This window comes from Trachurus japonicus, chromosome 17, assembly GCF_045865225.1.
Source record: "Trachurus japonicus isolate A0001 chromosome 17, Traja_1.0".
Classification (NCBI taxonomy): Eukaryota; Metazoa; Chordata; class Actinopteri; order Carangiformes; family Carangidae; genus Trachurus; species Trachurus japonicus.
Window position 1 is genome coordinate 6,077,047 of NC_140923.1, and position 13,477 is coordinate 6,090,523.

The 13,477-nt window shown below is 43.2% G+C and overlaps 1 protein-coding gene across 4 annotated transcripts in view; it reads right to left on the reverse strand.

The window, feature by feature from the left end:
* The window catches only part of LOC146969876 (disco-interacting protein 2 homolog C), a 205,642-nt gene that overhangs the window by 62,493 nt on the left and 129,672 nt on the right, over positions 1-13,477 (reverse strand). For all 4 annotated transcript variants that reach the window (XM_085805381.1, XM_085805378.1, XM_085805379.1 and 1 more), the window contains exon 6: positions 2,142-2,303. In XM_085805381.1, the coding sequence (XP_085661507.1) occupies positions 2,142-2,303 (162 nt within the window). The remainder of the gene's footprint in view (positions 1-2,141; positions 2,304-13,477) is intronic.

A 13,477-nucleotide genomic window follows, 5' to 3' on the forward strand; every position in this document is an offset into this window, starting at 1 on the left:
ATAGTATGAGCCACAGCCACAGTCCATATAATGGTTGTGAATGGTGCTCACTTTTCTTCGTCCAAAAAGACACACCAAAAAACATCCAAGTACCTCCATAGTGCTCGTCTGTAATGTCCCTCTTGTATTGAAACCCCGACATGAGAAACTGTTCCGCCGGTCAGGAAGAGCAGTGAACCGAGACACTGGGAGTTTCCGCTACAAACAAGCTTAAAATATAGACTTATTTAATTTTTTTCGGAACAATTTCTCATGTCGGGGCTTCAATACAAGAGGGACATTACCAGTGATGGGAATAACGCCGTTAAAATAAACGGCATTACTAACGGCGTTATTTTTTTCAGTAACGAGTAATCTAACTAATTACTATTTCCTCCGCTACAACGCCGTTACCATTACCGACAATTAAATGAGGCGCGTTACAAACTACTCAGTGAAGCCGTTGTCCTCCGACTTGGCTCATCTCAGCCACAGAAGTTGCAAAACTGTTTTTTTTTCCGTTTTCTCCTTTAGTGAGGGGAGGGGGGAGGAGGGAGGGACGAGACAACCGCATAAGTGAGGATGATTGGTTAATTGGAGTAAGGTTTCATGCTAAGCCAATCAGAGGCAGTGTTCAATTTGTACACAAACCACATACGCACGCAGTAGCCTCACACACACAAACTAGCAGAGGGAAGCTGCCGAGTTCGGAGGGAAAGTTGGCGTTTTCAAAGTGGAAGTACAGACACTACTTGAATCTCCTTGAGGTAAAAAGCAAGAACATACATGTGAGGTGTAGGCCTACATTATGTCCCGGAGCGAAGTGTTTGTCCCCGTCTGTTGTAAGCAGCTCCAATCTACTGAAGCATCTCTCAACGGCACACGCTTCTACAAAACTAGTGGCCCAAAACACCGTTGTTGACACTGTTTGTGATGATAGCAGGGCTGTACTGTGAAGCCAGTTGAGTGGGTTAGCGAGGTATGTTGACGTTTTACCTCGAAAAGAGTTTAGTCATTGAGTAAATATAGTTTCTAGACACCAGTGAGTCTCATAATGAACAGTGTTGTGGGTAACGCGTTACAAAGTAACGCGTTAGAGTACTTTAATTACTTTTTTCGAGTAACGTGTAACGTAACGCGTTAGTTTCGTGAGTTGAGCAATCAGTAACTTAGTTATTTTTTTAAAAAAGTAATCCGTTACTTTTCGCCGGATAAGGAAAGGAAAATCCCGACTGCAGCCTGCTTTTTGTCAGACAGACTACTGTGCAACCTGCGGATGTGTCAGCCGAGGCGCAGCGCTGTGATGCGTCTGTGTCCTGCCGACCTACGTTGCCTGTGTGTGTGCGTTTCAATTCGCCGGCGAAAAGGACAAGAACATAACGGTAAAAACACTCTGCATTGGTGATAAGCTTCTATCGACCGCAAAAAAAATCCACATCCAATTTAAGGGCCCATTTACATGGATCAGCTCCACGTACGGACCTGCTTCACCAGCAGCAACAAGCTCTCAGTGCTTGCTGCTTTCAGCAGCTCCCTCTTGGCAAGCGGCAGCTCAGTTCTCCCCCGGTCCAGCCCGGACCTCTACTCCATAGCTGCCGTAGCAGCAGTGTGATACCAGTACATTTAACCGCATTTTTAAAAAACTTTTATTACACACAAGGCAGGACGTTCACGTCTCGCCAGCCTCCCTCCTCTCCACACGTGAGTCCTCCATTCAAACTGACAGACAGATCGAGCAGTGAAGCCGCTGAGAGGGATTCACGGCAACTCCTGAATTTTGATCAGTTCTGCGATCAAAAAAAAAAAAAAAACACGCTATGTTGCATATTTCTGACTGTCTTTCCTGTTATTGTTATCCTGTAGAGTTAATTTGGTTGGATGACTATTCGTCAGGACTCAGTGCATTTAAAAGAGGCTGTGTGTCTGTCTGTTAAGTTGCAGCATGTGCGAGGCGCTGCAAAAGGCTTTTAATTTTTGGTAACGCATGAGTACTCTAATGCGTTACTTTTATTCATAGGTAACGCAGTAACGTAACTGATTACTTTTAACTGATGGTAACGTTGTAACTTAATTAACTACTTTCAAAAGTAACTATACCCAACACTGATAATGAAGAAGTAAAAACTCTTCTCCCCAGACGACCTCCCCGACCCCCGACTCACCGTCTCCGGTCTCCATCAGCTCGGCGTTGCCGTACTTGGGCGTCTGTCTCTGGGCGGCGGTGCCGGTGCCGGGGGCTCTCTCCACCTGGATGCCATCGGTGGCGGTGGTGTTGGCGGTGTTGTTGGTGTAACCGGTGACATCTGGAGGGGCAGAGTGGTTCTCTGGGATGAGAGAAAACGAGGGAGGGAGGGAAGTCCTGGTTAGTAAAAACCCCCGACACATCCTGCTGTTAACACGCTTTAACCACCAGCAGTTAGACTGTGGATACATGACAGAGACCTGGAGTTAATTATGTTGTTAGTCATTAAACATGAGGTTAATTGGGATCTTTACACAGTTAGAACCAAGAACAGGAATTAACAGAAGATTGAAATGTTCTGAAACAACAGCAACGTTAAACGCTGAAACACTGCGAGGAGTCGAAGCGTTAGGTGAACTCAGAGGAAGCAGGAAGCAGGAAGAAGCATGTCATTCCCTTTTCTTTCTACACACTGTCCTTTCAAAATAAAAGCAACATGTCCCAAAAATAGCCAAACAAAAAAGACCAATAATCTACTGACAGGTTTGGTTTATAATGCTCTGTTGTTGAAGGCCCTGACCCTAGATAGAGACAGAGGACTGGACCACATCACTTGTACCTGTAACCTGTAGATCTGACATAATGTAAGGAGTCGAGGTTGAGGTTGTACAAGCTGAACACTCTGTAATTATGGAAATAGAGTGACGCCTATAAAATTGAGAGCTGATTAAAAAAAATTAAAAAGAAAACATGGATGACAAAAGATTGGAGGAGAAACAATGTTTAACAAATGAGTAAAATCACAATTTTCCTCAGATTAAAGGGATAGTTCACCCTAGAATGATATTTCGCTCATTATCTACTCACCCTCATGTTGACTAAGGGCTGGAAGAAGTTTCAGATTCCTCCGTGGCTTCTCTGAGTTACAGGGGGTCTCGGCATAGCAGTGCATGTCCATATAACGGTTGCAAAGGGACACCGGAGCTCTTCGTAAAAAAACACACACAAAAAAACATCCAAATACCTCCATGCTGCTCGTATGTAATGTCCGTCTTGTGCTGAAGCCCCAAATTGCGTAATTGTCCCGAAAAAAATTAAATAAGTCTATATTTTAAGCTTGTTTGTAGCGGAAGCTTCTCGAAGCTCCTCTTCCTGGTCCGTCCAAATCTCGCGTGATTCGCAGTAACCGCACTGACGCATGCTGACGCCGGCGCAAATCACGCGAGACCCCCTGTAACTCAGAGAAGCCACGGAGGAATCTGAAACTTCTTCCAGCCCTTAGTCAACATGAGGGTGAGTAGATAATGAGCGAAATATCATTCTAGGGTGAACTATCCCTTTAAATAACGGATGCTGCTCTCTGCTGGACTGTCAGTTCAACCAATTGTTTGAAAATATATATATATATCTATATGGACAACAAAAGATTGTAGCAGAAACAATGTGTTACGACCGGGTAAAATCCAGATGTTCCTCAGATTAAATAACGGATGCTGCTCTCTGCTGGACTGTCAGTTCAGATACAACACATCGTGAGTTAGTTAGCATGTGACAGCTAAAACAAACCTGATTAGCATCTGTCGCTAATTAACTATTAAGAAACATTCACAGCCGCAGAATCGTTGTACACCCACACACACACACACACAAAAAATCCCAGTGTTCTTGAACTCATCACCACACACTGTGACACCTGCCTCTCTATGAAGCGAAAAAAGAAAATAAACACTCAATTTTCTCCCAACACCCACCAAACACCCCCAACGTTCATTTTTAGGTCATTTCACCCTCCATTTTTATACCACATTGAGATTGTGTGTTTCAGTCGATGTGGTGCGCCATGGTGTTTCAAAGCTCCCATCATGCCTCAAATACTTCACATTTACCTCCTTCATGAGGCTCGGCTTCTGTTCAACAACATCAAACGGTATTTACTGTTCTGCCCGAGGGATTCTTTACTTTGAGTGGTCGGAGCATGAAATGATGCAGGGAGGAAGAGGAGGAGGAGGTAAGGTGAGGAATCTAAATGAGGACGCGTGAAGGTTCAGGTCTGTGTGGCATTTTCTGTCCCTTTGTTTTCACACACTCATTTAATTTAACCCAACTTCATCCACATGACGGCTGTTTTTTAATTTTGGTTGTGGAGGTTTAGACCAGTGGTTCTTTTTTTTTGGTGCACTGAAACAGCCTTTTTAATTGCATCATTGGATATATATTAACGGTTCTGAAGGCAAAATATGTGATTACAAAAGTTGCTGTACACTGAACATTGCACTTTTGTGAATTTTACAACATCTTCCTGTGCAATATTTCACAATAAAAGCCCAATTAAGAAATTAATGGAGACTGTCCACTGAAACACTATGGGGGAGTGAATCAAAACCATCAAAATGTGGCTTCTTATTAAAATATGACTAATTTCCCATTAAAACATATGGTATTGGCAGGGGTAGACAATAAGGGAAATTTGCCACTGGCCCTCTGGGCCAGTGGCTTTTGAAGATCACTGGCCCCACCATTCTAACCACTGGCCCAGGACAATAGGTATCGATCCCCATATTAACGAAAAACAACATATCCCAGCCAATTCCTGCGGTCTCGCCATCGAGGCTGGAACTTTCTGATACCATTACTAGTCAATTTCCAACATTCTTGATACTTATTCAATACCACGATCTTGTAGTTTCTTGAGATTTTGGGGGATTATTTTGTTATATGTATTTTAGTGATTATGTATGAGTTGGTATATTTGTGTTTAATTTTTGTATGTTGTTATTTATTTGAGTCTGATGTAAAGGATTTATATCCTGTATCAGATATTTTTCATTCAATTTCATTAAAGAAGGTCAAAAAAAGTGCTTTTAAATTCATCAGGCTACTTTATTTAATAAATAAATAACTGTTTCACATATTTAGCCTCCACTGTGGTTTAACAATGAAGTAAAAACAGAGTTAAAATGGTAAATATGCCTCAACACAAACATGAAGTTATGTAGTCATTACTTTTATCCTCCAAGTAGTTCAGTGATATAACTGTTGTTCTCATTCATTCACGTTTAGGCTGTTTCCACAGATTGGTGCAAAACTGACTCATTGTTTCATTTTCAGCTCAGTTTTGCGTTTACACACGTTTTTTTGTTGTTGTTATTATGGTCTAAATGTCACGTGACGTGCCACCGCTGTGGCGCACACCGAACAGCTGGCGCCCCAGCGCGAGCTCTGGCCCGTGTGCAGAGGCGCTGTTTGTGAACAGGCAAGGCAGGCAACTGCTTGGGGCCCCGAGCCATTAGGGGGCCCCCGAGGGTCGGGGCTCGAGGGCAGTTTTATCGACAGAAATATCTCAAAATGCGCTACCCGCAGTGACCGCACCCCCCTCCCCGTATCGTCGTATAGCGTCGATTTGCAATTACATCTCAGTGGGAAACCCCCCTAACGGGGCCCCATGTCATTCTCCGGACCTGATCCCAGCTAACGTCAACCTGTATGATGCACCTTATCACTGGGAGTTTCTAATGAAGCCGAGGGAAAAAGAAGAGTCCACCTGGGAGCAAGACGAGAAGAAAAAAGAGGCGGAAGTAAAAAAAAGAATGCAAGACAGTGGTGGTAAGTGGAGCAGAGTGTAACGTGAACAGTAAATAACTGTTGAACAAATGCTAATAGTCTAACTGGGAGACACTTGAATAGCAGCTAATGTTAGCTTCAGACCAGTGGTGACCAGGCTACTTCACGTTTACAGTCAGTCAGTCAGTCAGTGGGACTGCACCTGACTGAGGGACTCGGTGCGTGCGGTTGTGGTGCTCCACTCGGTTACGGTCGTTAGTGACAAAAAAAAAAAAAAAAAAAAAAGCAAGTTAACTTAACGTGGTCTCCTTGGCAGCAAGTAACAACACTATTAACTTGCTAGGTAGCAGGGTGACATAGTAAAGTTATGTTACAGTATTTAAGTGAGTAGCCTGTTACTATAATAATAATATGAAAGTGTAAAAGTTAACAAGCTATTGGTGCTATGAAAGCTATGCCCAAGGAAAACATTTAAAAATCACTCTCTTATCTCTCCTCAGGATTATTATTTGATTTTCTGACAGCAGCAAAACAAAGGGACAAAGTGCCCCCTCCCAGTGAAAACTGTAAGTGTAGGCCTATATTGTCATAAAGAATCTTTAGAGGGCATGGTATATTATCAATTAAAGTAAAACTGTCTTTTGTTTTTTTGTCATATATCAGTTGAACGTCCACCTCCAGTGAGACAGCCACACCTGCCCATCATGAAGACAACATGTCACCAGCTTACACCATAACTGGACATTTTGAATAAAAAAAGTTTAAATTTCATACATTTTTTGTTGGTGTTCGATTATTTATAAAATGACGGTGATAAACACTGGTTGGAGGGCCCCCTGGGGATTTTTGCTTAGGGCCCCAGCAGACTCTAAAATCGCCTCTGCCCGTGTGTAACGTTCGCGTCGGTCCCAACAGGACTCGACCCGACGCGCTGAGGAGGAGGGAAGTTTCATGGTTAAGAAAAAGGTTTTTATCGGTTCTTGTGACGACCTTCTATCAGCAGCAGTGAGTGAGCTGGAGCTGCAGCTGCAGCTGCTTGCAGGTGGTGCTGACGTGCCAGGGCACAGCGCTGGCTGCGCACAGAAAGTAGATGTCTCTGTCGTTGATCGGGTCGGGATCTCTTAGCACTAATTACCGAGACGATTTGACAGTTATCATTTCAAACCACAGGGATTTAATGTGAAATTAGATTTATTTATTTACTTGTTATATTTTTTTCAAGGCATTATTTTCACTGGCCCCACCGGGCCAGTGTTTGGAGCGTTCTGGTGGCCCTGACGGTTTGAAAAGTACGTCCGGGCCACCGGGCCATTTATATTGTCGACCCCTGGGTATTGGGGAAAAATGTCATTTAGCTTAGCTTCTCCAGTTTAGGCAATAATGACGGCTCCAGTCACTATTTTAATAAAATGATAAATGTCTGTAAAGGTCACTCATGAATGGGTATCTCCACTGTAATGCAACAACAATGGTGGTCAGCTAACTGACGTAATACCTCCACAGTATTTCGTATCTGAGTCGGAGACAAAAATAGGCCTACAAAGAATTGTGTCTGTGAACTTTGTGTTTAAATGTGCTAATTTGTAAATTCAGCTGTTGCTACGTAGCTAACGTTAACACTGAGAACTGCTACAGTGAAAAACTAGAAGAAACATTGTTAAACATCAAATGTCATTCCTTGAATCGCCAACACTGGAAGGTAACCCAACTTGTACTGATGTTAGCATGCTAACCAGCTAGCCTTTCCGATACCGAGTCACTGTAGTGTCCAGTCTGCCTTGTTCTGTTTTACCAGAATTAACCAATAAACCAAAACAGATCTCACTCCCATGGATCCTCTGCAGCCTTAGAGGTTTCTTCTCTGAGTCACAAATCTTATTTTACACCAAAGCTTTTATTTGTATAAACCTAATTATACTGTTATGACAGTTTTTTATGGTTTTCTTGCTGTTTTTATCTTTTGTGAGGCACCCTCAAAACTTGTTAAGAAAATACATATAAATAAAGATAATTGTTTAGTGCTAGAATTATTATTATTCTATCAATAATGAATATCTTCATCTGTTCTGTTTATTCCCAACAAACAGAATCAATACTTCATCGGTTGGTGTCATAAACACAACACACACACACCAGCTAAAATATGTAGCCCCCATATGTTTAGTTGGACCACAGAGGTTTGCTCTCACAGCCATGAGATGTGTAGAAGGTCCAACACCGATGAGTTCTGGTTCGGTTCAGCCCAGAGCTGAAGGACTCACAGGAAAAAAGAGCTGCTTCTCATCGTGTTGATAAAGGAAAAAGAGTTCTTCATCCAAACTGAGAGACGTGAGGAGCCGAACCATGTTTTCATTTCTCACTGCTGCTGTTATAACACTCACTTTACCGTCGTACAAACAGAGCTGAGCTGCAACACAAACTTCCAGAGACAGAACAAAGATGAGTTTTCTCTCTCTCTCTGTCTCCTTACTTAATATTTCATCATCACAGGGACACAGGGAGACTCTATAGTATATGGACAGCTAGATACACGCCATACATTCTTTATATCGAGACGTTGATTTGCACTATGGGGAGATAAATGTTGAATTTCCAATTGAAAGAGTTGACGACTTCATCTCTTCTGTTTCTCTGTCGTCTCTTCATGCTGACAGCTCTGACATCTACGACACATCTGCTGCTGTGCCAAATGCAAATAAAACACCAACAACTTTGTGATGCTTTTTTTTTGGAAAAGTTGGTTCTTCTTCTCTTTTTCCTTCTTTTTCTTCATCGATTCGTGCCAATAAACCTGGCAACGACGAGGTTTCGAGTAAAGATACATGGTGAGAGAATAAGACTGAGGGGAGATGATTCCCTGCACAAAGCACCGAGCCAAAGCCGGCGAGACCAAACAGAATTCTTTATCCAGACATGGACTGCATATCAATAGTGCAGCGCACAGCACAGGCATGCTAATTACTGTAGCATCCCTGTACGCTCTGTCTCTGCAACATCTGGGCTGTCTGTTTGAGCTACACTCAACTAGACGTGCACTGTCTGAAGGCCTCTGTTGTTTATCTATGTGGGAAAGAGTGCGTGTGTGTGTGTGTGCACGCCTCCTGTGACCTCATCAGGATGTATTTATCATGATGGCTGAGGAGGAGGAGGAAGAGGAGGATGATGAATATGTCTTTTACTGCTGGGAGGCCAGACCAGGTCGACTGAGGAGCTGGTTCGTCTCCCGTGACGGGTCAACGAGAGTTTAAAGGTGAAGATATCGGGGTTCAAAGGTCAGAAGATGTTTTTCTTTTTTCTGACAAACGACTTGAACATGAATCTGAGTCCAAAGGTCAGAATTGGTGTTGAACTTAAACGGGAACTATGCAAGTCTGGTGTCTCTTCCTCTGTGTCTCTAACCCTCCTCTCCTCCATGTGCGTTTGTTTACAACAATGAAGCCGGTGAGAAATCAATCCATGGAGCGGTGGATAAGGTTATTTATCATCTACCATGTTACCATGTGTATATCTGTGTAGTCTTATCTGCCATCAACAAGAGATTACGGGTTACGGGCGCGTTATGTTTGTGTGGCGGTGTCGCCATGGAGACGAGAGCTGGGACACCGGGTCGGAGGCTCTGATCTTACAAGGTTGGTTTTCAGCCAAGAGACGCTAGGTGGAAGGCAGAGAGCCTCCATTCTCCCTGGAACTAGTTACAAGTCATTGATGGTTCTCAAAGTGGGGTCCGGGGACCTCCAGGGGTCCTTGAGAGGGTTCAAGGGGGTCCCCCAACTTTTTCTTGAAATTTTACCACTTTTTTGTATTTATTAGGTTTTTTTTTTTAATGTAACCACTATTTCTAGATTTTTCTTTAAACTTTTTTTTGAGAAATTTTACCAGTTTCTTCAAGAATTATTTGAAAACGTTTTGAAAATTTTACCACTTTGAGAAATTTTGGAGAATATATTTTACTTTTTTTTTTTTTCAAGAATTCTTACCACTTTTTTCTAGAATTGTTTTAAAAACCACTTTTTTTCCAGAAATTTCTCTACAATATTTCCACAAATTCACGCCATTGGCCCTAATTTGAACATATACATTGACTAAATAAATAATGTTCTAATTAATTAAACAAATATTTGTGTAGCGGTGCCGCAGAGACGAGAGCTGGGACACCGGGTCGGAGGCTCTGATCTTACAAGGTTGGTTTTCAGCCAAGAGACGCTAGGTGGAAGGCAGAGAGCCTCCATTCTCCCTAGTTACTAGTCATTGATTTAACCAGCACTAGGACTCTGGAGCTGGTTAATTAAGGTAAAGATGTAGCAGCGTTTCTCTTTCATCTCCAGTTTTAACTCTGCGTGGACCAGAAATCTTTCAATATCTCAGAACAACAGTAAGTTGAGCTTTTCCTCTGATGTGACACAAGAGCAATTTCGACACAGTTTTTCCTGATGCACATCCAGAGTCAGAGGTTGTACGATGTCGTTGTGTGCCTCTCGTTAATAATCCTCAGAGGCTAATTAACCCAAAGCTCAATCAACCCCAAGGCTTCATCAGAGTGTGTGACTGTGGAGAATCGGACTTGATTCTGCTCCACTTATTCTGACAGCTGCTTATCACAAGGCAACATGAGCAGTCAGACGTTCACCAGCGCAGTGTGAGGAGTTAACTGTCAATCTGAGTTAACTGTCAGGCTGAATACAGAGTAGACCAGACAAAACACTTGATAACATCGTTACGGGTGTGAAGGTTTGAACCGGCGCAGTCAGAAAACTCTCAGGAGTCATCTCTGAAACTGTCCAAAACGCCATTTTTATTTAAAATCCTTCAACCTTAAACCACCGGAGCATCAACGACCTTCTGGAAACGATCCAACGATGCTGAATCACTCACTGCGTCTCCAGTCTTTTTTTTTCTTTTCTTTTTTTTTCATCTGAGGTATTTCATTCATACTTTTTAATGTCGGCTTCAAGCTGTGAGTCAGGAAATGAGCCCAGAGCTCAGTGAAATAACACTGGCTGCTGTCACGCTGTCCCAGCAGTTGTTCCATTATTCACCATCTGTGGAGCGGCTCCATCCAGGATGACATCACCGCTACAGTCTGTTCCTGAGCAGCCGAGCTTCAACGGACGCTTCAATAGAAACTCAGCTGTTTCCTGCCCAGGTATCTGATGAGCTGCTGTCTTTGTTTTGATTTTGAGACAGAGGTCGAACAGAGGGAAACTGATTAAAAACACTGTTTCTGGAGCGTCTGGTGCTGCACTTTAGACTAAGGAGACTGAGACTGAGTCAGAGATGTTGTATTTCTACATGAAGATGTTAGAAGAGTCTTGAATCAATTGAGAAAACAACTGTGTTTTTGATCTGACTTCCAGAGTTAATTATCTTTTCTTGTAAGTGAAGGTCCTCAGGAGCTCCTGGTAAATACAGGTCATCGCGCAATTGCTGTGTGGAAGTTTTTTTTCTTTTACTGCTCTTGTTTGTCCAGCAGTATAAACGCTTCTAATAATAATAATGGGTTTTAAATGCTCTTTCGATTGTCACAAAATCGCATAATCGCTCAATCATGTATTTATCATACATTTTACTACTACTACTGCTATCATACATCTTTTACTGACTTATTCTCTCGTTTTTGGCTGTGTAGACGCTTTTTAAAAAGGTATAATGTGTAGGAATTGCCCCCATCTAGCAGTGCGGTTGCATATCTGAACATATTCTTGATGTTGCATTCACGTGAAATGGGGCAGACGTCAGACAGACAACAGACGCTGCATGTAACAGGATAAACAAGCCTCTATGTAAACAAGTGGTCCGCCAGCACGAGGCGAAACAATACAGGCGTGACAATATGTTGTCATGGTGATGTCGTATTGTTTACCTGACCCACATGAGTAAAATGACATCCGGTTGGTTTGCCGACGGCCGTCTGCCTGACTGCACCTGAATGCAACATCAGTGCCTCCGTCCTTCCTCACACTACACAGTGGTGACAGTTTTAACAGGCGCTACCTGGAAAACTTTCTCCCCAAGCCCACAGCTCCGGTGAGTTTCCGTGGTTACCTACGGTCACGCTGCCACTCAACGTAAAAAATGGCGATGCAACATGGCCGCCTCGGTTCGGTGAATCGCCCACTTATGTATTTGTAACATTGTAACAACTCATTCTAAGGTACGAGAAATCTTTCATTTGTATACGGATGTGATTCCACTTCAGTGAAATACGTATTTATGAAAGACAGATTAGATTTTTGCTAATAAAAAGCCAAATAAGTTACATACTGGGGCTTTAATAATGCTGGGTTTTAAAAATGCCACTGATTTCGGGGCTTTCTCTTGGCGTCACATCCCGCTTTGAGTACGTCCAATCAGCAAAGGAGTAAACCTCAAGCTCCACCTGGGAGTTCCTACCCCAAGACAGAGACTCCTTTCAGCCCTGTAAAATTTCCTGGAGATCTTCTGGGGAAGTTCCTGCAGTGGAAACGCCGATATTGTGGCTCAGACTTTACCTAATAATCTTTGCATTGCCTTGTTGTTTAAAGAGCCTCCTACTCCTTTTAATTCAGACTTTTTACTTCATCAAAACTTCAGTCGAGACACCTGAGTGTTTCCCTGGACGACCTACAGGAGGCGGAGCTGCAGTCTGGGCCCAGCAGACAGCAGCATTAATGACATCCAAGGCAGAGCGGTGATAATGGATTCAAGGTGTATTTTATTCTGGCATTGATGAATGTCTGATTAAAAGGTCTGGTCCTTAGGTGAGTGCTCATTGTTCCCTGTGTTTTCTGAAGCGATGGGATGGAGGCCACTCGAGCTGCTGATTTTTCACGCACAGAGCTGAGCCGAACCTTTTGGAGCCGGTCGTAACACCACCTCTTCAAATATACAACAAATATCTCTTGATGAGTCTTTGTTATTCGTGTTTTCTTAATGTCTGGCTCATAATGAGAACGTTGCTGCAGATAAAAAGCAGCAGTTAAAAGTCTTTGATACAGTGTTTGAGATTCCAGGCAGCAGATTGTAAAAAAAATGCTGCATAAAACAAGAGGCTGACACAAAAAAACTAAAAGGAGAGGAGGAAGCAGGCACACAGCCGACATTCCTCCACCATCTGCTTTCTGGCTTAGATGAAAAGCCTTTTTGAAAGCAGATTGACTCTGGCTGAGCAAACAACTAAAAAAACATGCTGCATAATTAGCCAAATCAATACACAACGCCAAAACACGAGTAACCTTGACTACGGGGACGAGCTCTTTAAAAAGCATTGTTGATTCTCCTCATCAACAATTCGCAGTCTGGTAGAAGCCGCTCTCATGCATCTACGTACAGCGACGCTCGATGCTACTCCAAGCGACGTGAGCATCGACGCTAATCGTTCCCAAACATTCGTGGAACAAACAACTCTAACAGCAGGCAGACGACGGAGGAGTTGCCCTCGTTCTTGAGGGACGGTGACGACGACAACTCTCCTCCGACCTGAGACTTACCGGAGCGACGAGGCCCAGACTTTCCGTTCTGTACCACAACAGCCGTCCTCCTCCTGCTCCTGGAGGAGAGCTGGGTTAAAAGGCCTGCATGTGAGGGACAAGGGGAGGAGGAGGAGGAGGAGGAGGAGGAGGAGGAGGAGGAGGAGGAGGAGGAGGTCTTCAACAGAGGAGTCAAGTCGTAGGTCAGTCTGGACTTTTTTTGCTACAACTCAGTCATCACAGCTACGTCTTTATCTACACATGCTGCAGGACTGAAACATGTGTCTTAATAAGATCAGATACCTGCTGT